The sequence below is a fragment of the Phalacrocorax carbo genome, chromosome 28, assembly GCF_963921805.1.
Source record: "Phalacrocorax carbo chromosome 28, bPhaCar2.1, whole genome shotgun sequence".
In the NCBI taxonomy this organism is placed as follows: Eukaryota; Metazoa; Chordata; class Aves; order Suliformes; family Phalacrocoracidae; genus Phalacrocorax; species Phalacrocorax carbo.
The window spans coordinates 2630739-2656535 of NC_087540.1; the positions used below are offsets into that span (position 1 = coordinate 2630739).

Consider the following 25797-nt stretch of genomic DNA (forward strand, 5'->3'; position numbering starts at 1 on the left):
GGGGAAGGGGTTTGGTGTCAATAAGCGCCATCCGAGTGACGAAATAGAGCAGCGAGGCTGACCGCAGCCACCTCCGGCGCGAGCAAAGCCTCCGGCTGCTGCAGAGAGGCAGAAGAATATGGGATAGACCTTCAGTGAGTTAGCTCTACGCCTGCCGGAGGGGGCTGCCCTGCTCCAGGGGCGATTCCCCGCGCCTCCCGCGCGGCACCTTGGGCAAAGCCAAGCCCAAGCCCAAGCCTGGGCAAAACGTTTGCCTGGCAGAGCAGAAAACCAGGGCGCGACGAAGCCCAGGGCTCCCTGGAGAGACGGGCAGGGGGACGACAACCCGCGTCGCCCCACGGAGTGGGAATTCCAATGCCATTTTGCAAGCGAGACCAGGGCGCACGGGTCCCTCCCCGCATTCCCTCCCCTGCTCGCTCCCCAGATTCCCCCTCTCCTGTTGCTCCGGGCCCCCCAACCAGCAGGAAACCCCCCGGCTGGAGGATGCGCTGGTGCCCGGCACCCCCGGCCCCACCCTGGCAGCAGCCGCCACTAAAGCCAGCCCAGAGGGGACGCGCTGGCGGGGGACGGGTGGCAAAGCCGCCCGATTCCAGTCACCCACAGAGGCTGCCGAGGCTGGAAGGCCCCACGCTGGGGTGGGGCCGACACATGGGGGACCCCCCCGTCCCGTCTGGGGCAGGGCCACGTCCTGGGGTGCCTCCTCTCAGCACCCCCGGGGCGTGCAGCTGCCAACCCTCGCGGGGGGCTTGTCCGTCAGAGACCCCCAGCCCCCCAGCCTGGGAGGGAGAGAAAATCTCCCCGGCAGGAGGATTCTGGCCAGCATGTCCTACGCGCTCCTGGGGACCCTCCTGCTCCTCCTGCCAGGTACGTGCTTGCTCCCAAAGCACCCCAACCCGGGAGGGATTTGCTCGCCTGGGGGGGTTTTGCCCCAAAGCATTTTTAATGCAATGCATTGCAAAGCCTGAAGTGCAGAAAATCTAACCCAAAGCTGCTCCCCCTGTGCAGGAGGTGCCTCGGCACAGGGGAGCTGGGTCCTGCAGAGCCCGGGGCAGCTCTGGGCGCGCCCGGGAGAGATGGTGGGGCTGAGCTGTCGCACGACGGACCCCAGCAGCTACGTGAACTGGTACAAGGAGAGGGCGGACGGCAGCTTGTCCTGGATTTACCGCAGCCGCAGTAACTCCCCTCCACAAGGAAAATACTCGGGGAGGAGCACAACAGCTCGGGATTTTGCCCTCACCATCGGCTCTGTGCAGAGGGAGGACTCCGGGGTTTATTACTGCAGCTCCTCCGACATCTACCCCTCATTTGGGGACGGGACCAGGCTCATTGTCACCGGTGAGTGCCCGGCAGGTCGCGTGGCAGCTGGGGACATCCCCAGGGAGGTTTGTGCCACCCCGCGGCACCCACTTTCCCTCTTTAGATGCCACCCAGCCCCAGCTCTCCATCCTGGTGCCCACTGACGCAGAGGAGCCCGCGCAGCCCCTGAGCAGCATCCCCCTGCTCTGCCGCCTCCACGACCCCCCTGCGGGCTGGGACAGCGTGCGCTGGCAGCCCGGCGGGGAGGAGACGCCGCTGACGGGGATGGCCACGGACGAGCGCGGCGTCCTCAGCGCCTGGAGCATCACCTGGGTCTCTGCCGAGCTCTGGGACGGGGCTGCGACGTGCACGGCCCTGGAGAGAGGCACGAACAGGACCCTCAGCGTCGCCATCAGCAAAGCTACCAGGGAGGGAGGTCAGTCCACGTCCACCCCCACTGCAGATCCTGGCCTCGATCCACCCCCTGCATCCCAGTTCCCCCCGCCTTGCCCCGGTTAGCAAATCCCGACAGCCCGATTCTTCCTCCTTCAGACGCACTCAGGAAATCCCTCGCACCCGCCACATTCTCCCCTCTGGGATCCCCCTGTGCTGAGAGGCTTTAAACCTGCACGTCCCCCCTTGCACAGCCCGGACCCCCTGATTGCAGGGACGCTCGGCCCTGACCCCCATTTCAGGGGTTGCTCAGCCCTGACCCCCATTTCAGGGGATGCTCAGCCCTGACCCCCGTTTCAGGGGATGCTCAGCCCTGACACCCTGTTTCAGGGGGTGCTCAGCCCTGACACCCCCATTTCAGGGGATGCTGAGCCCTGACCCCCGTTTCAGGGGGTGATCAGCCCTGACACCCCATTTCAGGGGATGCTCAGCCCTGACACCCCCATTTCAGGGGATGCTGAGTCCTGACCCCCGTTTCAGGGGATGCTCAGCCCTGACACCCCCGTTTCAGGGGATGCTGAGCCCTGACACCCCATTTCAGGGGATGCTCAGCCCTGACCCCCATTTCAGGGGATGCTGAGCCCTGACCCCCGTTTCAGGGGATGCTGAGTCCTGACCCCCGTTTCAGGGGATGCTCAGCCCTGACCACCCACTTCAGGGGATGCTGAGCCCTGACACCCCCATTTCAGGGGATGCTCAGCTCTCCAGAGTGGCCAAACCCCCACTGGCCCCCCTCTACTAACTCTCCTTTCCCCCCCCACAGAAGGATGCCCCTCCTGGCCGCTGGCGCTGGGGCTGTCCTGCGTCTCCCTCCTGCTCCTGCTCCAGCTGACCCTCCTGCTCTGCAGACGGCGCCTGGCCAGAGGCGACCCCCGCTCCGCGCCCCCCTCGCAGCCGCTTCGCCCCAGCTCTCCCCTCGCCTCCCCCAGCCGCCCCCACGCCCACCCGGCAGACCCAGCCGGGAGGTAAAACCGCTTCCTCAAGCCCCGGCACGACAGACGTTCATTTCTTTAGCGCGCCGTAACGCTGCTCGGCTCAACCCCCCGCGCCCCGCAGATTCGGGAGCTCCGCCCGAGGCTCACGGCGGGGAAGAGAGACCCAGCAGCCCGCTGAGAAGATTCACTCTGGCTGCTGGTGGTGGTGCCAAGGCCGCCGCCGCGGCCTCGCTGGGCTCCCGCCCGGAGCATCCCCAAAGCGCCGCCCGCTGCTCACGCCACCCCAGCGCCAAGGGTAAATCTCGCCCAGGTGGCGGCTCGCGCTCGGGTCCGGCTGCCGGCAGCACGAGCGGGGAGCGCCCGGGCCTTGGCTGGCCCCCCAAAGCCCTCTCTGGGGGAGCGACGCAGCTCCCCGGCCTCAAGCCCAGCCCTTCGCACGGCAGGAGCAGCTCAGGGGCGGCCCGGCTGCTTCAAAGAGCCTCAGAATTGGGCGCAAGGCTGGGTCGGCCGCAAAACCTTTCACTTTCCCGGTCGGGGGCCCGCGTTTTGCCAGGGCTGGCGCCGGTCCCCAGCGTCACCCGCCCCCTCTCGCCCGGGGCCGACCAAAACCCCCCAGGCCCTGCTTTTCCTTCGCTCCACACCTCCCCGAGGGCAAAAGGAGCTTCAGCAGCCCCAGTCCCCGCTTCCTCTGGCAGGCGGATCCACGCCGGCGAGGTGACCCCCCCCCGCCCCGCTCTGCCCACCCCGCCGTCCGCAAAGGAGGGAAAAACCCAGAGCAAAGGGAAAAACAACGGCGAGAGCTGCAGGACGGGGCTGGCCGGGCACGGCCCCCCGGCGCCCGCAGCTCGCAAACCCCCACCGAGAACTTGCCGACGTGCCCCCGCGGCCGGCGGCAAACTTGCGGGAGCTCTGCAAAAGCCCGGCGGGTTTCTCGGGCACCCTCTTTTCCCGTGGGACCCGCGCACCGGCCCCGGGAAGATGCCCTGCAGGGGTTTTCTCGCCTCTGGGGGAGGCTTTGCAGCACAGCTGCTCGGCTTCGTTCCGGCCCCCCGGAGCGCCTGGCGCGGCTGCTCGCAGGCCGTGTCACCCGCCGACCGCCCGGAAGCTGGTTTCAGAGGTTTTCCAGCTCACAAGCACACCGGCGCTCCGGAAGAAGTGCACGAGCCCCGGGGAGCTGCCAAGCGCTCGCCGCGGGCTGGCCCGGGCCGGGCCGGCGCGGTGTCACCGCCGCCCGGTGCCGCCACGGCACGGCCCCCCCCGCCGCACCCCGCGCCCGCTTTGGGTGGCCGCAGCGCCTCCGGCAGCCCCGCGATGCCGCTTCCCCCTTCCAGGGCCGTGGGGCTGGGCGGGAAGGAACCTTTGCTTTTGCCCTGCTGGGCTGCTCCGCTTGCCTCGGCTCGGGCGAGGAGGGCGAGGACCGGGAGGAAGGCTGTAAGCGCCAGGGGGAGGGACGGGCTGCTCGAACGCAAGGAGAGAGGGCGTCAAAGCAATAAAATTCCGGACGCCCGAGGAAGCAGCCGAGGCCTGGCTTTATATCAGATTATGCCTGCGGTAGCCGTGTAGCCGCCGCCGGCAGTCGCCGTTACGGAGGGAAAATGCATCTCCTTGGGGCACCGAATTCAGCAAAGCCACGTCACAGCCCCCCCTCTCCTTGCTTTGCTCGCGGGGCACTGAAACGCACTCAAGAGCAACCGCAGGACGCGCGATGAGCAGCTCCTGTCCCTGCTCCGCGGGTGCTGCCGACTGTCCGGCTGCTCGGGGAGCCCCGGGGAGCGGCCAGAGGCCGGGAGCAGCGGCATCGCAGGGGCTGCGGCCGCAAGAGAGGGGCGAGCGCCGGCTCCGGGCTTGTCGGCACGTCCGGCTGCGGGTCACGGCCTGGGCCCGGCCCGGGCGGCGAAGTTCAGCTGGGCGCAGTTCAGCTCTCCCTTGGGGCGACGATGCCGTCAGAGCCGCCCGCGCACCCCCGGCTCCCCCCGCCGCCGGCGCCCCCCGGGCACAGGGACGCCGCCCCCCTGCCGGCCCGCACGCCCCGGCCCAGCCCGGGGGGCCGCGGGGGCCGCGCAGCCTCACCTCGTCCTCCCGCGACGCGGGCGGCATCGGGGCCCCGGGCTGCTGGGCTGGAGGGGACAGAGCGGGGAGACCTGTCCCTCGTGCGGGGACGGGGGCTCCGAGGGGCCGCAGGGCACGGAACAGCCCGAGGGAGGGCGGAGGGGGCGGGAGGCGGGCGGCGGGGGGCTGGGGGTGCGGGGGTGCCAGGGAGGGCGCGGGGCGGCGGGGGACACGGCGGGACGCCCGCGGGGCCGTGCCGCGCTCCTTACCCGTGCGCGTGGGGCGGCGGAGGCAGCAGGTGCTGAGGCCGAGGCTGAGCAGCAGCAGCGCCCCGACCCCGGCCGGGCCCCAGGCGCTGGGGCTCAGGAAGGAGCAGCCTGGGCGAGAGGGGCTGGCTCGTCCCACCGTCTCCCCATCATCCCCCCCGACACCCCCACCGGCCCCCCAAACTGCCCCTGCCCCGCGGCCGAGCCATCCCCACTTGCCTCAGTTCCCCCAGGGCCGAGCCAGCTTCGGGGTGGGGGGCCGGTTCCCCCCATACTCACCCGTGGCCTCGTGTAGCTCCACGCTCCTGCGCACGGGGCGCCCCGAGGCATTGAAGCGCACCTCACAGAGCCCCCCGGCCCCCCCGGCCGTGCCCATGGGGCTGAGGAGCGGCCCCTCGCCGCCCCCCAGCCCCAGCATCCCCCAGGCCGCCCCCCGCCAGGAGACGAGGACGGGGCCGGCGGAGGCACCCACGGCGCAGACCAGGCTGGGGGGGCCCGGGGGGGCCCCGCGGAGCGCCAGCACCCGCACCCAGCTCCCCTTGCTCCAGCTGTCTGCAACAAGGAGAGGGGGCTGCAGTGGGGCGGGAGGTGGGCACGCACCCGCGCTGGGCGGGAGGGAGCTGGGCTGGAAGCCATGGGAGGGATGGAGGGCGATGCGGAGGGCTGGGGGGAAGGAGGAGGAAGGGGAAGATGGAGGGGGATGAGGAGGGATGGAGGGGACGGAGAGGGACACAGCGGGGGATGGACGGGGACGGCGGGTGCTGGAGGGGGACGGAGGGTGCTGGGCAGGACAGCGCGTGAGAGCAGGGGATGAGGGACATGGGGGTGACATGGGGGTCGTGGGGGTGACATGGGGGTCGTGGGGATCCCACCCCCCGGCACAGTCACCATCCTACCTCCCACCAGCAGCGCGGTGCCGTTGCCAAAATCCGGAAGCCATGAACGGCCGTAGACGCAGAGGTAGAGGCCGGTGTCCTGGGGACGGGCTCCGGTGATGCGCAGGGTGACACTGTACCCTCCGTACTCACAGGAGAACCTCCCCTTCGTCCCACTCTGGCAATCCAGGACCAGGCTGGGCCCAGCCCTGCCACCGCGATGGTACCACCACACTTTGGCTTTGCTCTTCATGTCCTCGCTGGCCTCGCAGCGGATCTCCACCGTCCCCCCGACCTCCACGGCCACGACGGGCTGGGGCTGGTGCAGCCTCAGCAGCGCTGCCGGGGCTGTGGGGACCAGCCAGGGGCTCATTCCCCTCCCAGGCTCCAACCAAGCCCACTGCAATCCCCGCCACCTCGCCCCCCCGGCAGCCACTTGCTCCAAAAAGCCCAGAAATCTCCCCGAAGCAGGGCCTGGCCACCCTCCCCCAGCCCTGGCCCTCCCACCCACCCAGGCAGAGCCAGAGCAGCCCCGCGGGGGCCAGCGAGTCCCCGGCTCCCATCAGTGGCCGGCGCTGCGACGCGGGGGCCGGTTCCTCCCTGGGGCTGAGCCCTTCTGCAGCGCTGCCGCTGCTGCCAAAACCACGGGTGACCTGAGCAGCGACACCCCCCACCCCGTCCTGCCTTCGTCACCGGGGACGCAGCGGCCCCTCGGCCACGTGCCGCACACCGCAGCACCCCTGGCAGGCGGCGGGTGCCGGGGCTGGGATGCCACCGGCCGCCTTCACCCCCTCGTTTCAAAGCCTCTGGACAGAACCTGGGGGTCCCTGGCGCACCGCAGGGGAACCAGCCCGCCCGGGCGACGCTCGCAGCCAAAGGGACGCTGAGCCCCCTCCAAAACGGAGGGAAGATCTTCTCTGGATGCAAACCCTGGGCGAGATGCTGCAGGTCCCGAGCCAGGAGCCGCCTGGCACCAGGCTCGGGGTGGGGAAACTCGGTGGGGTTTAAGCCATCTGGGGACGTTGGGGGACGGAGACGGCCCCGGCCGTGAGCGCACTGGGGCTGGGCACGCCCTGCCAACCCTGCCTGGGTCCCAAACACGCTGCAAGCACAGAAATCCCACCGCTTCCACTGGTTTTTCCGCTGTTCCTGAGAGCATGTGATGGAGACCCTGCCCCGCTACCTCCCAGCAGCCCCCAGCACCCCAAAACACCCTCCAAAGGGACTAAAAACAGCAAAGCCATTCCCAGCCCCCAGCCCTGCTACCGCCTTTCCTGCTGCGGTTCAGCACACCCGGCCCTCGGCCAAACTGGTGCCGAACAACACCTCAGAGCCCCGCTGCTGGTGGGGGGAAGGGGTTTGGTGTCAATAAGCGCCATCCGAGTGACGAAATAGAGCAGCGAGGCTGACCGCAGCCACCTCCGGCGCGAGCAAAGCCTCCGGCTGCTGCAGAGAGGCAGAAGAATATGGGATAGACCTTCAGTGAGTTAGCTCTACGCCTGCCGGAGGGGGCTGCCCTGCTCCAGGGGCGATTCCCCGCGCCTCCCGCGCGGCACCTTGGGCAAAGCCAAGCCCAAGCCCAAGCCTGGGCAAAACGTTTGCCTGGCAGAGCAGAAAACCAGGGCGCGACGAAGCCCAGGGCTCCCTGGAGAGACGGGCAGGGGGACGACAACCCGCGTCGCCCCACGGAGCGGGAATTCCAATGCCATTTTGCAAGCGAGACCAGGGCGCACGGGTCCCTCCCCGCATTCCCTCCCCTGCTCGCTCCCCAGATTCCCCCTCTCCTGTTGCTCCGGGCCCCCCAACCAGCAGGAAACCCCCCGGCTGGAGGATGTGCTGGTGCCCGGCACCCCCGGCCCCACCCTGGCAGCAGCCGCCACTAAAGCCAGCCCAGAGGGGACGCGCTGGCGGGGGACGGGTGGCAAAGCCGCCCGATTCCAGTCACCCACAGAGGCTGCCGAGGCTGGAAGGCCCCACGCTGGGGTGGGGCCGACACGTGGGGGACCCCCCCGTCCCGTCTGGGGCAGGGCCACGTCCTGGGGTGCCTCCTCTCAGCACCCCCGGGGCGTGCAGCTGCCAACCCTCGTGGGGGGCTTGTCCGTCAGAGACCCCCAGCCCCCCAGCCTGGGAGGGAGAGAAAATCTCCCCGGCAGGAGGATTCTGGCCAGCATGTCCTACGCGCTCCTGGGGACCCTCCTGCTCCTCCTGCCAGGTACGTGCTTGCTCCCAAAGCACCCCAACCCGGGAGGGATTTGCTCGCCTGGGGGGGTTTTGCCCCAAAGCATTTTTAATGCAATGCATTGCAAAGCCTGAAGTGCAGAAAATCTAACCCAAAGCTGCTCCCCCTGTGCAGGAGGTGCCTCGGCACAGGGGAGCTGGGTCCTGCAGAGCCCGGGGCAGCTCTGGGCGCGCCCGGGAGAGATGGTGGGGCTGAGCTGTCGCACGACGGACCCCAGCAGCTACGTGAACTGGTACAAGGAGAGGGCGGACGGCAGCTTGTCCTGGATTTACCGCAGCCTCGGTAACTCCCCTCCACAAGGAAAATACTCGGGGAGGAGCACAACAGCTCGGGATTTTGCCCTCACCATCGGCTCTGTGCAGAGGGAGGACTCCGGGGTTTATTACTGCAGCTCCTCCGACACCTACCCCTCATTTGGGGACGGGACCAGGCTCATTGTCACCGGTGAGTGCCCGGCAGGTCGCGTGGCAGCTGGGGACATCCCCAGGGAGGTCTGTGCCACCCCGCGGCACCCACTTTTCCCTCTTTAGATGCCACCCAGCCCCAGCTCTCCATCCTGGTGCCCACTGACGCAGAGGAGCCCGCGCAGCCCCTGAGCAGCATCCCCCTGCTCTGCCGCCTCCACGACCCCCCTGCGGGCTGGGACAGCGTGCGCTGGCAGCCCGGCGGGGAGGAGACGCCGCTGACGGGGATGGCCACGGACGAGCGCGGCGTCCTCAGCGCCTGGAGCATCACCTGGGTCTCTGCCGAGCTCTGGGACGGGGCTGCGACGTGCACGGCCCTGGAGAGAGGCACGAACAGGACCCTCAGCGTCGCCATCAGCAAAGCTACCAGGGAGGGAGGTCAGTCCACGTCCACCCCCACTGCAGATCCCGGCCTCGATCCACCCCCTGCATCCCAGTTCCCCCCGCCTTGCCCCGGTTAGCAAATCCCGACAGCCCGATTCTTCCTCCTTCAGACGCACTCAGGAAATCCCTCGCACCCGCCACATTCTCCCCTCTGGGATCCCCCTGTGCTGAGAGGCTTCAAACCTGCACGTCCCCCCTTGCACAGCCCGGACCCCCTGATTGCAGGGACGCTCGGCCCTGACCCCCATTTCAGGGGATGATCAGCCTTGAGCCCCCGATTCAGGGGGGGCTCAGTCCTGACCCCCCATTTCAGGGGATGCTCAGCCCTGACCCCGTTTCAGGGGATGCTCAGCCCTGACCCCCCGTTTCAGGGGATGCTCAGCCCTGACACCCCCGTTTCAGGGCATGCTCAGCCCTGACCCCCGTTTCAGGGGATGCTCAGCCCTGACCCCCGTTTCAGGGGATGCTCAGCCCTGACCCCCCATTTCAGGTGATGCTCAGCCCTGACACCCCCATTTCAGGGGATGCTGAGCCCTGACACCCCCGTTTCAGGGGATGCTCAGCCCTGTCCCCCGTTTCAGGGGATGCTGAGCCCTGACACCCCCGTTTCAGGGGATGCTCAGCCCTGACCCCCATTTCAGGGGATGCTCAGCCCTGACACCCCCATTTCAGGGGATGCTGAGTCCTGATCCCCGTTTCAGGGGATGCTCAGCCCTGACACCCCCGTTTCACGGGATGCTCAGCCCTGACACCCCCGTTTCAGGGGATGCTCAGCCCTGACCCCCGTTTCACGGGATGCTCAGCCCTGACACCCCCGTTTCAGGGGATGCTCAGCTCTCCAGAGTGGCCAAACCCCCACTGGCCCCCCTCTACTAACTCTCCTTTCCCCCCCCACAGAAGGATGCCCCTCCTGGCCGCTGGCGCTGGGGCTGTCCTGCGTCTCCCTCCTGCTCCTGCTCCAGCTGACCCTCCTGCTCTGCAGACGGCGCCTGGCCAGAGGCGACCCCCGCTCCGCGCCCCCCTCGCAGCCGCTTCGCCCCGGCTCTCCCCTCGCCTCCCCCAGCCGCCCCCACGCCCACCCGGCAGACCCAGCCGGGAGGTAAAACCGCTTCCTCAAGCCCCGGCACGACAGACGTTCATTTCTTTAGCGCGCCGTAACGCTGCTCGGCTCAACCCCCCGCGCCCCGCAGATTCGGGAGCTCCGCCCGAGGCTCACGGCGGGGAAGAGAGACCCAGCAGCCCGCTGAGAAGAGTCACTCTGGCTGCTGGTGGTGGTGCCAAGGCCGCCGCCGCGGCCTCGCTGGGCTCCCGCCCGGAGCATCCCCAAAGCGCCGCCCGCTGCTCACGCCACCCCAGCGCCAAGGGTAAATCTCGCCCAGGTGGCGGCTCGCGCTCGGGTCCGGCTGCCGGCAGCACGAGCGGGGAGCGCCCGGGCCTTGGCTGGCCCCCCAAAGCCCTCTCTGGGGGAGCGACGCAGCTCCCCGGCCTCAAGCCCAGCCCTTCGCGCGGCAGGAGCAGCTCAGGGGCGGCCCGGCTGCTTCAAAGAGCCTCAGAATTGGGCGCAAGGCTGGGTCGGCCGCAAAACCTTTCACTTTCCCGGTCGGGGGCCCGCGTTTTGCCAGGGCTGGCGCCGGTCCCCAGCGTCACCCGCCCCCTCTCGCCCGGGGCCGACCAAAACCCCCCAGGCCCTGCTTTTCCTTCGCTCCACACCTCCCCGAGGGCAAAAGGAGCTTCAGCAGCCCCAGTCCCCGCTTCCTCTGGCAGGCGGATCCACGCCGGCGAGGTGACCCCCCCCCGCCCCGCTCTGCCCACCCCGCCGTCCGCAAAGGAGGGAAAAACCCAGAGCAAAGGGAAAAACAACGGCGAGAGCTGCAGGACGGGGCTGGCCGGGCACGGCCCCTCGGCGCCCGCAGCTCGCAAACCCCCACCGAGAACTTGCCGACGTGCCCCCGCGGCCGGCGGCAAACTTGCGGGAGCTCTGCAAAAGCCCGGCGGGTTTCTCGGGCACCCTCTTTTCCCGTGGGACCCGCGCACCGGCCCCGGGAAGATGCCCTGCAGGGGTTTTCTCGCCTCTGGGGGAGGCTTTGCAGCACAGCTGCTCGGCTTCGTTCCGGCCCCCCGGAGCGCCTGGCGCGGCTGCTCGCAGGCCGTGTCACCCGCCGACCGCCCGGAAGCTGGTTTCAGAGGTTTTCCAGCTCACAAGCACACCGGCGCTCCGGAAGAAGTGCACGAGCCCCGGGGAGCTGCCAAGCGCTCGCCGCGGGCTGGCCCGGGCCGGGCCGGCGCGGTGTCACCGCCGCCCGGTGCCGCCACGGCACGGCCCCCCCCGCCGCACCCCGCGCCCGCTTTGGGTGGCCGCAGCGCCTCCGGCAGCCCCGCGATGCCGCTTCCCCCTTCCAGGGCCGTGGGGCTGGGCGGGAAGGAACCTTTGCTTTTGCCCTGCTGGGCTGCTCCGCTTGCCTCGGCTCGGGCGAGGAGGGCGAGGACCGGGAGGAAGGCTGTAAGCGCCAGGGGGAGGGACGGGCTGCTCGAACGCAAGGAGAGAGGGCGTCAAAGCAATAAAATTCCGGACGCCCGAGGAAGCAGCCGAGGCCTGGCTTTATATCAGATTATGCCTGCGGTAGCCGTGTAGCCGCCGCCGGCAGTCGCCGTTACGGAGGGAAAATGCATCTCCTTGGGGCACCGAATTCAGCAAAGCCACGTCACAGCCCCCCCTCTCCTTGCTTTGCTCGCGGGGCACTGAAACGCACTCAAGAGCAACCGCAGGACGCGCGATGAGCAGCTCCTGTCCCTGCTCCGCGGGTGCTGCCGACTGTCCGGCTGCTCGGGGAGCCCCGGGGAGCGGCCAGAGGCCGGGAGCAGCGGCATCGCAGGGGCTGCGGCCGCAAGAGAGGGGCGAGCGCCGGCTCCGGGCTTGTCGGCACGTCCGGCTGCGGGTCACGGCCTGGGCCCGGCCCGGGCGGCGAAGTTCAGCTGGGCGCAGTTCAGCTCTCCCTTGGGGCGACGATGCCGTCAGAGCCGCCCGCGCACCCCCGGCTCCCCCCGCCGCCGGCGCCCCCCGGGCACAGGGACGCCGCCCCCCTGCCGGCCCGCACGCCCCGGCCCAGCACGGGGGGCCGCGGGGGCCGCGCAGCCTCACCTCGTCCTCCCGCGACGCGGGCGGCATCGGGGCCCCGGGCTGCTGGGCTGGAGGGGACAGAGCGGGGAGACCTGTCCCTCGTGCGGGGACGGGGGCTCCGAGGGGCCGCAGGGCACGGAACAGCCCGAGGGAGGGCGGAGGGGGCGGGAGGCGGGCGGCGGGGGGCTGGGGGTGCGGGGGTGCCAGGGAGGGCGCGGGGCGGCGGGGGACACGGCGGGACGCCCGCGGGGCCGTGCCGCGCTCCTTACCCGTGCGCGTGGGGCGGCGGAGGCAGCAGGTGCTGAGGCCGAGGCTGAGCAGCAGCAGCGCCCCGACCCCGGCCGGGCCCCAGGCGCTGGGGCTCAGGAAGGAGCAGCCTGGGCGAGAGGGGCTGGCTCGTCCCACCGTCTCCCCATCATCCCCCCCGACACCCCCACCGGCCCCCCAAACTGCCCCTGCCCCGCGGCCGAGCCATCCCCACTTGCCTCAGTTCCCCCAGGGCCGAGCCAGCTTCGGGGTGGGGGGCCGGTTCCCCCCATACTCACCCGTGGCCTCGTGTAGCTCCACGCTCCTGCGCACGGGGCGCCCCGAGGCATTGAAGCGCACCTCACAGAGCCCCCCGGCCCCCCCGGCCGTGCCCATGGGGCTGAGGAGCGGCCCCTCGCCGCCCCCCAGCCCCAGCATCCCCCAGGCCGCCCCCCGCCAGGAGACGAGGACGGGGCCGGCGGAGGCACCCACGGCACAGACCAGGCTGGGGGGGCCCGGGGGGGCCCCGCGGAGCGCCAGCACCCGCACCCAGCTCCCCTTGCTCCAGCTGTCTGCAACAAGGAGAGGGGGCTGCAGTGGGGTGGGAGGTGGGCACGCACCCGCGCTGGGCGGGAGGGAGCTGGGCTGGAAGCCATGGGAGGGGTGGAGGGCGATGCGGAGGGCTGGGGGGAAGGAGGAGGAAGGGGAAGATGGAGGGGGATGAGGAGGGATGGAGGGGACGGAGAGGGACACAGCGGGGGATGGACGGGGACGGCGGGTGCTGGAGGGGGACGGAGGGTGCTGGGCAGGACAGCGCGTGAGAGCAGGGGATGAGGGACATGGGGGTGACATGGGGGTCGTGGGGATCCCACCCCCCGGCACAGTCACCATCCTACCTCCCACCAGCAGCGCGGTGCCGTTGCCAAATTGCAGCTGCCATGAACGGCTGTAGACGCACAGGTAGAGGCCGGTGTCCTGGGGACAGGCTCCGGTGATGCGCAGGGTGACACTGTACCCTCCGTACTCACAGGAGAACCTCCCCTTCGTCCCACTCTGGCAATCCAGGACCAGGCTGGGCCCAGCCCTGCCACCGCGATGGTACCACCACACTTTGGCTTTGCTCTTCATGTCCTCGCTGGCCTCGCAGCGGATCTCCACCGTCCCCCCGACCTCCACGGCCACGACGGGCTGGGGCTGGTGCAGCCTCAGCAGCGCTGCCGGGGCTGTGGGGACCAGCCAGGGGCTCATTCCCCTCCCAGGCTCCAACCAAGCCCACTGCAACCCCCGCCACCTCGCCCCCCCGGCAGCCACTTGCTCCAAAAAGCCCAGAAATCTCCCCGAAGCAGGGCCTGGCCACCCTCCCCCAGCCCTGGCCCTCCCACCCACCCAGGCAGAGCCAGAGCAGCCCCGCGGGGGCCAGCGAGCCCCCGGCTCCCATCGGTGGCCGGCGCTGCGACGCAGGGGCCGGTTCCTCCCTGGGGCTGAGCCCTTCTGCAGCGCTGCCGCTGCTGCCAAAACCATGGGTGACCTGAGCAGCGACACCCCCCACCCCGTCCTGCCTTCGTCACCGGGGACGCAGCGGCCCCTCGGCCACGTGCCGCACACCGCAGCACCCCTGGCAGGCGGCGGGTGCCGGGGCTGGGATGCCACCGGCCGCCTTCACCCCCTCGTTTCAAAGCCTCTGGACAGAACCTGGGGGTCCCTGGCGCACCGCAGGGGAACCAGCCCGCCCGGGCGACGCTCGCAGCCAAAGGGACGCTGAGCCCCCTCCAAAACGGAGGGAAGATCTTCTCTGGATGCAAACCCTGGGCGAGATGCTGCAGGTCCCGAGCCAGGAGCCGCCTGGCACCAGGCTCGGGGTGGGGAAACTCGGTGGGGTTTAAGCCATCTGGGGACGTTGGGGGACGGAGACGGCCCCGGCCGTGAGCGCACTGGGGCTGGGCGCGCCCTGCCAACCCTGCCTGGGTCCCAAACACGCTGCAAGCACAGAAATCCCACCGCTTCCACTGGTTTTTCCGCTGTTCCTGAGAGCATGTGATGGAGACCCTGCCCCGCTACCTCCCAGCAGCCCCCAGCACCCCAAAACACCCTTCAAAGGGACTAAAAACAGCAAAGCCATTCCCAGCCCCCAGCCCTGCTACCGCCTTTCCTGCTGCGGTTCAGCACACCCGGCCCTCGGCCAAACTGGTGCCGAACAACACCTCAGAGCCCCGCTGCTGGTGGGGGGAAGGGGTTTGGTGTCAATAAGCGCCATCCGAGTGACGAAATAGAGCAGCGAGGCTGACCGCAGCCACCTCCGGCGCGAGCAAAGCCTCCGGCTGCTGCAGAGAGGCAGAAGAATATGGGATAGACCTTCAGTGAGTTAGCTCTACGCCTGCCGGAGGGGGCTGCCCTGCTCCAGGGGCGATTCCCCGCGCCTCCCGCGCGGCACCTTGGGCAAAGCCAAGCCCAAGCCCAAGCCTGGGCAAAACGTTTGCCTGGCAGAGCAGAAAACCAGGGCGCGACGAAGCCCAGGGCTCCCTGGAGAGACGGGCAGGGGGACGACAACCCGCGTCGCCCCACGGAGTGGGAATTCCAATGCCATTTTGCAAGCGAGACCAGGGCGCACGGGTCCCTCCCCGCATTCCCTCCCCTGCTCGCTCCCCAGATTCCCCCTCTCCTGTTGCTCCGGGCCCCCCAACCAGCAGGAAACCCCCCGGCTGGAGGATGCGCTGGTGCCCGGCACCCCCGGCCCCACCCTGGCAGCAGCCGCCACTAAAGCCAGCCCAGAGGGGACGCGCTGGCGGGGGACGGGTGGCAAAGCCGCCCGATTCCAGTCACCCACAGAGGCTGCCGAGGCTGGAAGGCCCCACGCTGGGGTGGGGCCGACACGTGGGGGACCCCCCCGTCCCGTCTGGGGCAGGGCCACGTCCTGGGGTGCCTCCTCTCAGCATCCCCGGGGCGTGCAGCTGCCAACCCTCGCGGGGGGCTTGTCCGTCAGAGACCCCCAGCCCCCCAGCCTGGGAGGGAGAGAAAATCTCCCCGGCAGGAGGATTCTGGCCAGCATGTCCTACGCGCTCCTGGGGACCCTCCTGCTCCTCCTGCCAGGTACGTGCTTGCTCCCAAAGCACCCCAACCCGGGAGGGATTTGCTCGCCTGGGGGGGTTTTGCCCCAAAGCATTTTTAATGCAATGCATTGCAAAGCCTGAAGTGCAGAAAATCTAACCCAAAGCTGCTCCCCCTGTGCAGGAGGTGCCTCGGCACAGGGGAGCTGGGTCCTGCAGAGCCCGGGGCAGCTCTGGGCGCGCCCGGGAGAGATGGTGGGGCTGAGCTGTCGCACGACGGACCCCAGCAGCTACGTGAACTGGTACAAGGAGAGGGCGGACGGCAGCTTGTCCTGGATTTACCGCAGCCGCAGTAACTCCCCTCCACAAGGAAAATACTCGGGGAGGAGCACAACAGCTCGGGATTTTGCCCTCACCATCGGCTCTGTGCAGAGGGAGGACTCCGGGGTTTATTACTGCAGCTCCTCCGACATCTACCCCTCATTTGGGGACGGGACCAGGCTCATTGTCACCGGTGAGTGCCCGGCAGGTCGCGTGGCAGCTGGGGACATCCCCAGGGAGGTTTGTGCCACCCCGCGGCACCCACTTTTCCCTCTTTAGATGCCACCCAGCCCCAGCTCTCCATCCTGGTGCCCACTGACGCAGAGGAGCCCGCGCAGCCCCTGAGCAGCATCCCCCTGCTCTGCCGCCTCCACGACCCCCCTGCGGGCTGGGACAGCGTGCGCTGGCAGCCCGGCGGGGAGGAGACGCCGCTGACGGGGATGGCCACGGACGAGCGCGGCGTCCTCAGCGCCTGGAGCATCACCTGGGTCTCTGCCGAGCTCTGGGACGGGGCTGCGACGTGCACGGCCCTGGAGAGAGGCACGAACAGGACCCTCAGCGTCGCCATCAGCAAAGCTACCAGGGAGGGAGGTCAGTCCACGTCCACCCCCACTGCAGATCCCGGCCTCGATCCACCCCCTGCATCCCAGTTCCCCCCGCCTTGCCCCGGTTAGCAAATCCCGACAGCCCGATTCTTCCTCCTTCAGACGCACTCAGGAAATCCCTCGCACCCGCCACATTCTCCCCTCTGGGATCCCCCTGTGCTGAAAGGCTTCAAACCTGCACGTCCCCCCTTGCACAGCCCGGACCCCCTGATTGCAGGGACGCTCGGCCCTGACCCCCATTTCAGTGGGTGCTCAGCCCTGACCCCCGTTTCAGGGGATGCTCAGCCCTGACACCCCCATTTCAGGGGTTGCTCAGCCCCCACCCCCATTTCAGGGGATGCTCAGCCCTGACCCCCGTTTCAGGGGATGCTCAGCCCTGACCCCCCATTTCAGGTGATGCTCAGCCCTGACACCCCCATTTCAGGGGATGCTCAGCCCTGACAGCCCCGTTTCAGGGGATGCTCAGCCCTGTCCCCCGTTTCAGGGGATGCTCAGCCCTGACACCCCCGTTTCAGGGGATGCTCAGCCCTGACACCCCCATTTCAGGGGATGCTCAGCCCTGACCCCCATTTCAGGGGATGCTGAGCCCTGACACCCCCGTTTCAGGGGATGCTCAGCCCTGACCCCCGTTTCAGGGGATGCTCAGCCCTGACCCCCGTTTCACGGGATGCTCAGCCCTGACACCCCCGTTTCACGGGATGCTCAGCCCTGACACCCCCGTTTCAGGGGATGCTCAGCCCTGAAACCCCCATTTCAGGGGATGCTCAGCCCTGACCACCGTTTCAGGGGATGCTCAGCCCTGACCCCCCATTTCAGGTGATGCTCAGCCCTGACACCCCCATTTCAGGGGATGCTGAGCCCTGACACCCCCGTTTCAGGGGATGCTCAGCCCTGTCCCCCGTTTCAGGGGATGCTCAGCCCTGACACCCCCGTTTCACGGGATGCTCAGCCCTGACCCCCGTTTCAGGGGATGCTCAGCCCTGACCCCCGTTTCACGGGATGCTCAGCCCTGACACCCCCGTTTCAGGGGATGCTCAGCTCTCCAGAGTGGCCAAACCCCCACTGGCCCCCCTCTACTAACTCTCCTTTCCCCCCCCACAGAAGGATGCCCCTCCTGGCCGCTGGCGCTGGGGCTGTCCTGCGTCTCCCTCCTGCTCCTGCTCCAGCTGACCCTCCTGCTCTGCAGACGGCGCCTGGCCAGAGGCGACCCCCGCTCCGCGCCCCCCTCGCAGCCGCTTCGCCCCGGCTCTCCCCTCGCCTCCCCCAGCCGCCCCCACGCCCACCCGGCAGACCCAGCCGGGAGGTAAAACCGCTTCCTCAAGCCCCGGCACGACAGACGTTCATTTCTTTAGCGCGCCGTAACGCTGCTCGGCTCAACCCCCCGCGCCCCGCAGATTCGGGAGCTCCGCCCGAGGCTCACGGCGGGGAAGAGAGACCCAGCAGCCCGCTGAGAAGATTCACTCTGGCTGCTGGTGGTGGTGCCAAGGCCGCCGCCGCGGCCTCGCTGGGCTCCCGCCCGGAGCATCCCCAAAGCGCCGCCCGCTGCTCACGCCACCCCAGCGCCAAGGGTAAATCTCGCCCAGGTGGCGGCTCGCGCTCGGGTCCGGCTGCCGGCAGCACGAGCGGGGAGCGCCCGGGCCTTGGCTGGCCCCCCAAAGCCCTCTCTGGGGGAGCGACGCAGCTCCCCGGCCTCAAGCCCAGCCCTTCGCACGGCAGGAGCAGCTCAGGGGCGGCCCGGCTGCTTCAAAGAGCCTCAGAATTGGGCGCAAGGCTGGGTCGGCCGCAAAACCTTTCACTTTCCCGGTCGGGGGCCCGCGTTTTGCCAGGGCTGGCGCCGGTCCCCAGCGTCACCCGCCCCCTCTCGCCCGGGGCCGACCAAAACCCCCCAGGCTCTGCTTTTCCTTCGCTCCACACCTCCCCGAGGGCAAAAGGAGCTTCAGCAGCCCCAGTCCCCGCTTCCTCTGGCAGGCGGATCCACGCCGGCGAGGTGACCCCCCCCCGCCCCGCTCTGCCCACCCCGCCGTCCGCAAAGGAGGGAAAAACCCAGAGCAAAGGGAAAAACAACGGCGAGAGCTGCAGGACGGGGCTGGCCGGGCACGGCCCCCCGGCGCCCGCAGCTCGCAAACCCCCACCGAGAACTTGCCGACATGCCCCCGCGGCCGGCGGCAAACTTGCGGGAGCTCTGCAAAAGCCCGGCGGGTTTCTCGGGCGCCCTCTTTTCCCGTGGGACCCGCGCACCGGCCCCGGGAAGATGCCCTGCAGGGGTTTTCTCGCCTCTGGGGGAGGCTTTGCAGCACAGCTGCTCGGCTTCGTCCCGGCCCCCCGGAGCGCCTGGCGCGGCTGCTCGCAGGCCGTGTCACCCGCCGACCGCCCGGAAGCTGGTTTCAGAGGTTTTCCAGCTCACAAGCACACCGGCGCTCCGGAAGAAGTGCACGAGCCCCGGGGAGCTGCCAAGCGCTCGCCGCGGGCTGGCCCGGGCCGGGCCGGCGCGGTGTCACCGCCGCCCGGTGCCGCCACGGCACGGCCCCCCCCGCCGCACCCCGCGCCCGCTTTGGGTGGCCGCAGCGCCTCCGGCAGCCCCGCGATGCCGCTTCCCCCTTCCAGGGCCGTGGGGCTGGGCGGGAAGGAACCTTTGCTTTTGCCCTGCTGGGCTGCTCCGCTTGCCTCGGCTCGGGCGAGGAGGGCGAGGACCGGGAGGAAGGCTGTAAGCGCCAGGGGGAGGGACGGGCTGCTCGAACGCAAGGAGAGAGGGCGTCAAAGCAATAAAATTCCGGACGCCCGAGGAAGCAGCCGAGGCCTGGCTTTATATCAGATTATGCCTGCGGTAGCCGTGTAGCCGCCGCCGGCAGTCGCCGTTACGGAGGGAAAATGCATCTCCTTGGGGCACCGAATTCAGCAAAGCCACGTCACAGCCCCCCCTCTCCTTGCTTTGCTCGCGGGGCACTGAAACACACTCAAGAGCAACCGCAGGACGCGCGATGAGCAGCTCCTGTCCCTGCTCCGCGGGTGCTGCCGACTGTCCAGCTGCTCGGGGAGCCCCGGGGAGCGGCCAGAGGCCGGGAGCAGCGGCATCGCAGGGGCTGCGGCCGCAACGCTGCCTGTGGGTGCTTGGGTGCAATTAATACCCCCTGTTCTGTTGGTGCTGCGGCTGGAGGGGAGGGGAAGCACCCCCCATTGCTCCGAGTCCTCAAACACGGCTGAGCACAGCCTGGGGGTTCATGCAGCCGATCTGGGTCTAATTAAGGAAAAATTAAAAGCAATGATTGGAAAGGAGGCATCTCAGAGCTGCGACTCCGAGACAGGGCAGCTAGCATCACCCCCCGCAGCATCCCTGGCCGGAGACGGCAGGGCCCACTCGCAGCTCCCACCCGCCTAAAACCGGCGGTGGGACAGTGCGGGGTGGGACATTCCCCTGCCTCATCCCTGTCGAGAGACCCCAGGAGCCACACGCGGGGATGATGCCCAGAGGAAGAGCGAGCTGCTGCCCCGCTGCACCGCGGGCACCAGCTCAGAAAATCAGGATCAGATGTCTTCGCTTTTAGCTTTTCTCTTTCTTTTCTTTTCTCTTTCTTTTCCTTTTCTTTTCTTTTCTTTTCTTTTCTTTTCTTTTCTTTTCTTTTCTTTTCTTTTCTTTTCTTTTCTTTTCTTTTCTTTTTTCTTTTCTTTTTTCTTTCCTTTTCCTTTCCTTTCCTTTTATTTTATTTTCTCTTTTTTCCTATTTTTAAAAAATTTTTTATTTTTAATTTTTTATTTCAGTTTTTCTTTTACTTTCTTGTTTTTGTTTTTATTTTGCTGGTATTAGTCTTTAAAAGTGCATTCTTTTTCTTTACTTCAAAGCACCTGAAGTATCCCGTTGTTATTTCCCGCTCCCTCGGGCAGAACGGCACACCCCGGTCAGCAGCAGCCAGCCCAAGCAGCTGCTGTTTACAGAAGGACAGGAAGTTTTATTTAGAGTTGAAAACCCCCTCGGACAGCGAGAACAGCTCGTCCACTAGAAAAGCCCCTCCATTCCCTCCAAGGGCTCCCGCGGGAAGGGCAGCTCGTCCCACCTACCTCTCGGCCGGCACGCAGCACCTCGGGGAGAGGTGGAAACCCCGCGGCGGAAACCCCACGGCAGCCGGCGCCACGGGGGAAAGGATTTTTTGGGTTTCCTTCATCCACCTTCTTGTCTCCTGCACCAAAAACACCAAACTATGTCCCCTCCAGCAACTTCCGCAGGAATCCCGCTAATGTCAGCTGCTCGGGTACGAGGCATTGTTAAGGGAAGAGTCTTAGTTACCAGCTGCATTTTTTAAAATTTCCCTGCAAGTTTTGCTTCCGCTTATTAAAGCCGGGAAATGACGCGATGCATCTGAGAGCCGGGGACGGCGGTGATCTCTTTCACACCTTCTTCCTCAGCGTAAAAGCCACAGCCGTGGTCCAAACCGCGCTCGCAGCGGGCCAGGCTTCACCGCGCCGGGATGCTCAGAGCATCCCCGGGACGCGGCACCCTCGGCGCTGGGAGAAGCAGGGGCCACCTTTGCCGGCCCTTTCTGGAAAAGCCAGTTGTTTTTTTTTCTCGCACGCTGAGTTTTCCCACGCTGCTCCTTCGCTGCGGGACCTTTTCCAGTTTGATTTCGGCACGTAAACTTTAGCGATAAAAATAAAAGGGCATAAAAGGGCAGAGATTGTGCAAAATAGGAATTAGGTTTGGGAAAGGAGCGTGGGATTGGTGACGGAGAAGACGTCGGTTTGGATGCTTTCTTTGGCCGCGCTTTGGGCGATGTTTTTGTGCTGTGTTGCGAGACACGAAAAGTGAGTAAGAACAAAACTCAAAGTAAAAAGAAAAAAGAACTAAAATAGAGCATTTTTTTTTTTTCTGGCCGGAAATACAGTTTAAAATCTGTGGCTGCATTTCCCCAGCGGTCCCCAGCACCCACAGACCGTCCCTCACACCACAAAGATGCTCAGGCTGGACATCAGTCTCTTTGGAGCCGTGAAAGTACACCATAGTTCAGCGCAAAGGATTTGTTTGCCCCCTTGTATCACCTCATAGTGCGTTTTATCCAGCTCCCTCAGTGGCATCTCCACGCTGCAGGTACCACACATTTTTTTTCCCTCATTTTTTTCAAGTTTTACACCAGCACATCCAACCACGAGGAGTCGTTCTCAGCCCCAAGCCAGCGAATCCCTTTGAATTCAGACGCCAAGTTTGCATGCCAAGAAGTCTGCCTGTCCAACACCATCTGCTCATCTAATAAAAGACACCCCTATCACCATAAGCCTTCCTTGCCCCTTCCCTCCCCACTGCTTTAACCCCACAATATTTTAACTCTTTCATGGCTCGACATCTCCCCAGGCTACCCAAGCGCCCCCCGGCTGAGCCAGCGGCGCCAGCCCCGGTGCGATTCATCCCAATGAGGTCAGATTTCTGCTTGGGTTGAGATTTTGAGTTTTGATGTTATTCTTGTGGGTTGAAGGGAAGATTTGTAGATATTCGCTTCCTGCCTGCTTGGCTGCTCAGCGTTCCTCTGCGCTTAACCTTTTGCCAAGCATCTCCCTACAGCTGGGAAAAGCCCCTTTGGCAAAGCACGTACAGCCTCGGGAGGCTGCAAACTGTTTTTGGGATGCACTTGAAAAGTTCTTCAGTTGGGTCCCCTCTTAGTAGAAAAAAAAATCTGCCTTTGGAAATCCTTGGCTTAAAATCGATATGAATCCTTGGCTTAAAATCAGTTGCAAACCTTGGCTTAAAATCAGTGAGGATCCTTGGCTTAAAATCAGTGGGGATCCTTGGCTTAAAATCCGTAGGGATCCTTGGCTTAAAATCAGTGGGGATCCTTGGCTTAAAATCCGTAGGGATCCTTGGCTTAAAATCAGTGGGGATCCTTGGCTTAAAATCTGTAGGGATCCTTGGCTTAAAATCAGTGGGGATCCTTGGCTTAAAATCAGTGAGGATCCTTGGCTTAAAATCAGTGGGGATCCTTGGCTTAAAATCTGTAGGGATCCTTGGCTTAAAATCAGTGAGGATCCTTGGCTTAAAATCAGTGGGGATCCTTGGCTTAAAATCCGTGGGGATCCTTGGCTTAAAATCAGTGGGGATCCTTGGCTTAAAATCAGTGGGGATCCTTGGCTTAAAATCAGTGGGGATCCTTGGCTTAAAATCCGTGGGGATCCTTGGCTTAAAATCAGTGGGGATCCTTGGCTTAAAATCCGTGGGGATCCTTGGCTTAAAATCAGTGGGGATCCTTGGCTTAAAATCAGTGAGGATCCTTGGCTTAAAATCAGTGGGGATCCTTGGCTTAAAATCCGTGGGGATCCTTGGCTTAAAATCAGTGGGGATCCTTGGCTTAAAATCAGTGGGGATCCTTGGCTTAAAATCCGTGGGGATCCTTGGCTTAAAATCCGTGGGGATCCTTGGCTTAAAATCAGTGGGGATCCTTGGCTTAAAATCAGTGAGGATCCTTGGCTTAAAATCAGTGGGGATCCTTGGCTTAAAATCCGTGGGGATCCTTGGCTTAAAATCAGTGGGGATCCTTGGCTTAAAATCAGTGGGGATCCTTGGCTTAAAATCAGTGGGGATCCTTGGCTTAAAATTGATAGCACAAGGATGAGAAAAATATTGAGTGCCGCTGCTCTCCCCGGCTGGTTGCCCCGTGGATGCCGGCACCCATCCGACCACAGCCGATGGTTTTCCCTTGCCGCCTGCAGCTCCTGCCCTGCCTTGGGCTCGGCTCAGCACAGCTGTTTGCCATTAAACTCCCTCACCCCGCTGAAAAATTCGCTTCCCTTTTCTCATCTGCGAAGAGGAAACTCCCAAGCTCACATCCCGCGGGGGCAGGCACCCCCCGAGGGAGGGGGGCAGACGCGGCCATGGGGTCTGTGGTGGGGGAGCATCGACCTCCAGGCATTTTGCTGGAGAAAATCTGACCTTTAGGGCTGGGAAAAGAGTTTGAAGGAAGACGGGGAGAAGGTGCGTCGAGCCCACCTGAGGGATGGTCATAAAGACAAGGGGAGAGCACGCTCTGCACCTCCTCCCAGGGCTGTCCCATGTTCAACCACCCTCCTGGCCGGGGAGGGCTCTCTTTCCCTGGGAATCCTCCAAGCCGTGAATTTCTTCTCATCGTATCTCAAAATACAGCCCCTCCCTCACTTCCTAAGGCTTCTCTTGCTCCTTCGGTTTGCTGGCATCCACCTCCCGCACCACATCCAAGAGCCCCCAAAACACACCATCATGCTCAAGAGACCAGTCGAGAGGAAACCACCTCAGGTGAATGTGTGTTTTTCCCCACAAAAACTGATTTTTATCGCTGCATAAGCAATAAAGTCGCGGCAACCTCAGCAGCAACCCCCGTCAGCAACCCCGCGGTGGCGAGCAGCCTCCACCATCGGCTGCTCAGGAACCGATTTTACACCAGGTCGGTCACACGTAATTTGTCTCCTGCTCCTCTATTCCCCTTTTGCTTCACAGCCCAGTTAACACCAGTTTCCACCAGCATCATGTCACCTCCTTGGAGGCGGCCTTCTGCACTGTTATCAGCTTTTCCCCACAAACCAGAAGAGCCAGATTTTGGTTTTTCCTCCCTACTTCTCTTCCAATAAATGTTTTCCTACTATGTTTTTGTTTTAGGGATGAGGGGAGAACAAGCAGCTGATGTCAATACGTAGCAAGGCACCACAGCTGGCAGATGCAGTAACGGGAGCCAACCATAAACACCGAATGGGGCTCTGAGAGCATCCCAGCCTGGGGTATTTCGATCCGCTACAACACCAAATAAGCCTGCAAGCGTCCACTTTTCTTCTTACTGATGGAGAAACTGAGGCGTGGGAAGGTGAAATGAAGCCAAGAAAAAAAATCCCCCAAGATTTTAAGGGAAGTCGGGAACTGAATCTGGCTCACAGTCGTAGTTTTTGCCTTTGCCTCTAATCGCTGCCTCCTGTACAAGAAGGATTTGCTATTAATAACTCCTGTTACACTCCTTTATAACATAATCAAAACCATCCTCCCTCTGTTGCAAGCTCATCCAGCGGCGCTAACCCTCCCTGGGGAATAACTTCCCAAGATTTGCAACTCAGCCATCGGAAAAGTCTTTGCAAAGGGCAACCCTTCCATCGCAGGAGCGGTGTCACGGGCACCGCACGTCTCCTGGCCCGCGCAGGACAACCTCCAGCCCAGCCTGACATCGCGCAGCGTGGCAAACTGCAGAAAATCTTATCTTTTCTCTGAGCGTGGAGGCTGCTTGGTCCAGCCCTCACAAGAGTCATTTCCTGCCTCTGCTGGGACGTCTCGAGAAATTCCCGAGCAGCAGCACCAAGTCACACCGGTGGACGACAGCGAAACGTAGGATGATGAACTTTTTAATTGCCGCGCTCTTGGTTCTGAATTTTTTACTGGGTAAGTATATTTTGCTGGTTTTCTCGCTTGCAGTTGAATGCCGGTAAGTGCTGGGCTCAAATTATTTCTACGCTGCTGGGATGCTGCACGGCACTTGGGGTGGGGTCTTGGAGGCTGAAGGGTCTTGGGGTGTTTGCTTGGAGATGGGGGGTCAGCAGCAAAAAAAAACCAACGGGGAAACATGATGCAATTACTAAAAGTTGCAGTAAAGCTTCTGCTTGGAGAATACAATCTGTGTTTGCAGAATATAGCGTGCGCTTGGAGAACGGAGTCTGATAATTCATGTTTTCCTTATTGCATTCAAACTAATTTGCAATATACAGCTGGGAGCTATTAAGAGAGACAGATACAGGCAAGAGGGGGAAACCCCAAACCCAAACAGGATTTCCTGAAGTATTAGGTGGGCACTTAGGAGATGCGGGGAGACAGAAGTCGGGGCAATCGAGGGAGGAGAGCCACGGCACTGGCAGCGCCTGGGAGGGACGAGCGGCAGCCCGAGGCAGGAACTTGAAGCTAATCAGGGATGAACACACGTGCAATGATGTAACGTTTCTGGGAACGTGAGATAGTGGGCAGCACCGGCCGAGCGGCGGGTAAGGGGAAACTGCTCCCTGCCCGCGGCTCTGCCGTGCCTTCCAGCTGCAAAGAGCCTTCCTCCTCCTCCACCGCACCAGAGGAAGGAAACCAACCGCGAAACATCACGCAAGGGTTAAAAGCGGCTGCGGAGGGTGGATTTCCAGATGGAAGCTCTTTGTGGCAATACAAGTCCTCTATTATTCTTAGCATGGCTCCAGTGTAAATACAACAGCCAACTTGGAATAACTTTCTCAGAAAGCTTTGTGCGTGGGATAATGTGCCCCGAGAGCTGGATTTTACAGCGGCGGAGCCAAAAAGGACAGAGTATTTTCGAAGGGCCAGTGTGGGAAGGCACATGGGGTGTCGGGGCGTACGCTAAGCCACGCAGCTCCCGATCTCGGCCCGAGTTTCCCCAAAAGCTCGCGATGGGGATAGGATGGGTCGAGGCGTTTTACGCAGCGAGGCTGAGCGATGGGCCAGGACCCGCAGACCCGACTCCTTCGCCAGGGCTTTGATGCCTGCGCAGAAACCCTCGGGCTGGGTCACTGCTTTCAG

At 64.8% G+C, this 25797-nt stretch overlaps 4 protein-coding genes and 1 long non-coding RNA gene across 5 annotated transcripts in view; 2 read left to right on the forward strand and 3 right to left on the reverse strand.

The window, feature by feature from the left end:
* Positions 1 to 25797, reverse strand: part of APH1A (aph-1 homolog A, gamma-secretase subunit) — a 42448-nt gene that overhangs the window by 7663 nt on the left and 8988 nt on the right. The gene's annotated exons all lie outside the window — the stretch shown is intronic.
* Positions 822 to 2718, forward strand: LOC135317961 (uncharacterized). Its single transcript, XM_064474698.1, has 4 exons — positions 822 to 864; positions 1006 to 1335; positions 1421 to 1732; positions 2513 to 2718. Exons 1-4 carry the CDS (start codon positions 822 to 824, stop codon positions 2716 to 2718), a joined length of 891 nt encoding a protein of 296 aa, XP_064330768.1.
* LOC135318155 (sterile alpha motif domain-containing protein 1-like) lies at positions 2669 to 6267 on the reverse strand. The gene is made up of 4 exons (XM_064475034.1): positions 5279 to 6267; positions 5003 to 5110; positions 4755 to 4801; positions 2669 to 4609 (listed from the first exon to the last, which is right to left on the reverse strand). The coding sequence occupies exons 1-4, from the start codon at positions 5829 to 5831 to the stop codon at positions 4553 to 4555; spliced, it is 765 nt and encodes a 254-aa protein (XP_064331104.1). The 5' UTR covers positions 5832 to 6267; the 3' UTR covers positions 2669 to 4552.
* Positions 15537 to 16364, forward strand: LOC135317962 (uncharacterized). Its single transcript, XM_064474699.1, has 2 exons — positions 15537 to 15883; positions 15970 to 16364. The coding sequence occupies exons 1-2, from the start codon at positions 15622 to 15624 to the stop codon at positions 16362 to 16364; spliced, it is 657 nt and encodes a 218-aa protein (XP_064330769.1). The 5' UTR covers positions 15537 to 15621.
* Positions 19977 to 21611, reverse strand: LOC135318134 (uncharacterized). Its single transcript, XR_010376537.1, has 2 exons — positions 20349 to 21611; positions 19977 to 20215 (listed from the first exon to the last, which is right to left on the reverse strand). It is a non-coding gene; the product is annotated as an uncharacterized LOC135318134 (long non-coding RNA).

Bases quoted from the DNA above. Each gene is read 5' to 3' on its own strand.
- LOC135317961 (XM_064474698.1), top strand. From the start codon at position 822: ATGTCCTACGCGCTCCTGGGGACCCTCCTGCTCCTCCTGCCAG. The intron at 1,336-1,420 runs GTGAGTGCCCGG...TTCCCTCTTTAG, and splicing joins GACCAGGCTCATTGTCACCG to ATGCCACCCAGCCCCAGCTC. The intron at 1,733-2,512 runs GTCAGTCCACGT...CCCCCCCCACAG, and splicing joins CAAAGCTACCAGGGAGGGAG to AAGGATGCCCCTCCTGGCCG.
- LOC135318155 (XM_064475034.1), bottom strand. From the start codon at position 5,831: ATGTCACCCCCATGTCCCTCATCCCCTGCTCTCACGCGCTGTCCTGCC. The intron at 4,802-5,002 runs GTAAGGAGCGCG...TGTCCCCTCCAG, and splicing joins CCGCCGCCCCACGCGCACGG to CCCAGCAGCCCGGGGCCCCG. The intron at 4,610-4,754 runs GTGAGGCTGCGC...CGTCGCCCCAAG, and splicing joins CCGCGTCGCGGGAGGACGAG to GGAGAGCTGAACTGCGCCCA.
- LOC135317962 (XM_064474699.1), top strand. From the start codon at position 15,622: ATGGTGGGGCTGAGCTGTCGCACGACGGACCCCAGCAGCTACGTGAAC. The intron at 15,884-15,969 runs GTGAGTGCCCGG...TTCCCTCTTTAG, and splicing joins GACCAGGCTCATTGTCACCG to ATGCCACCCAGCCCCAGCTC.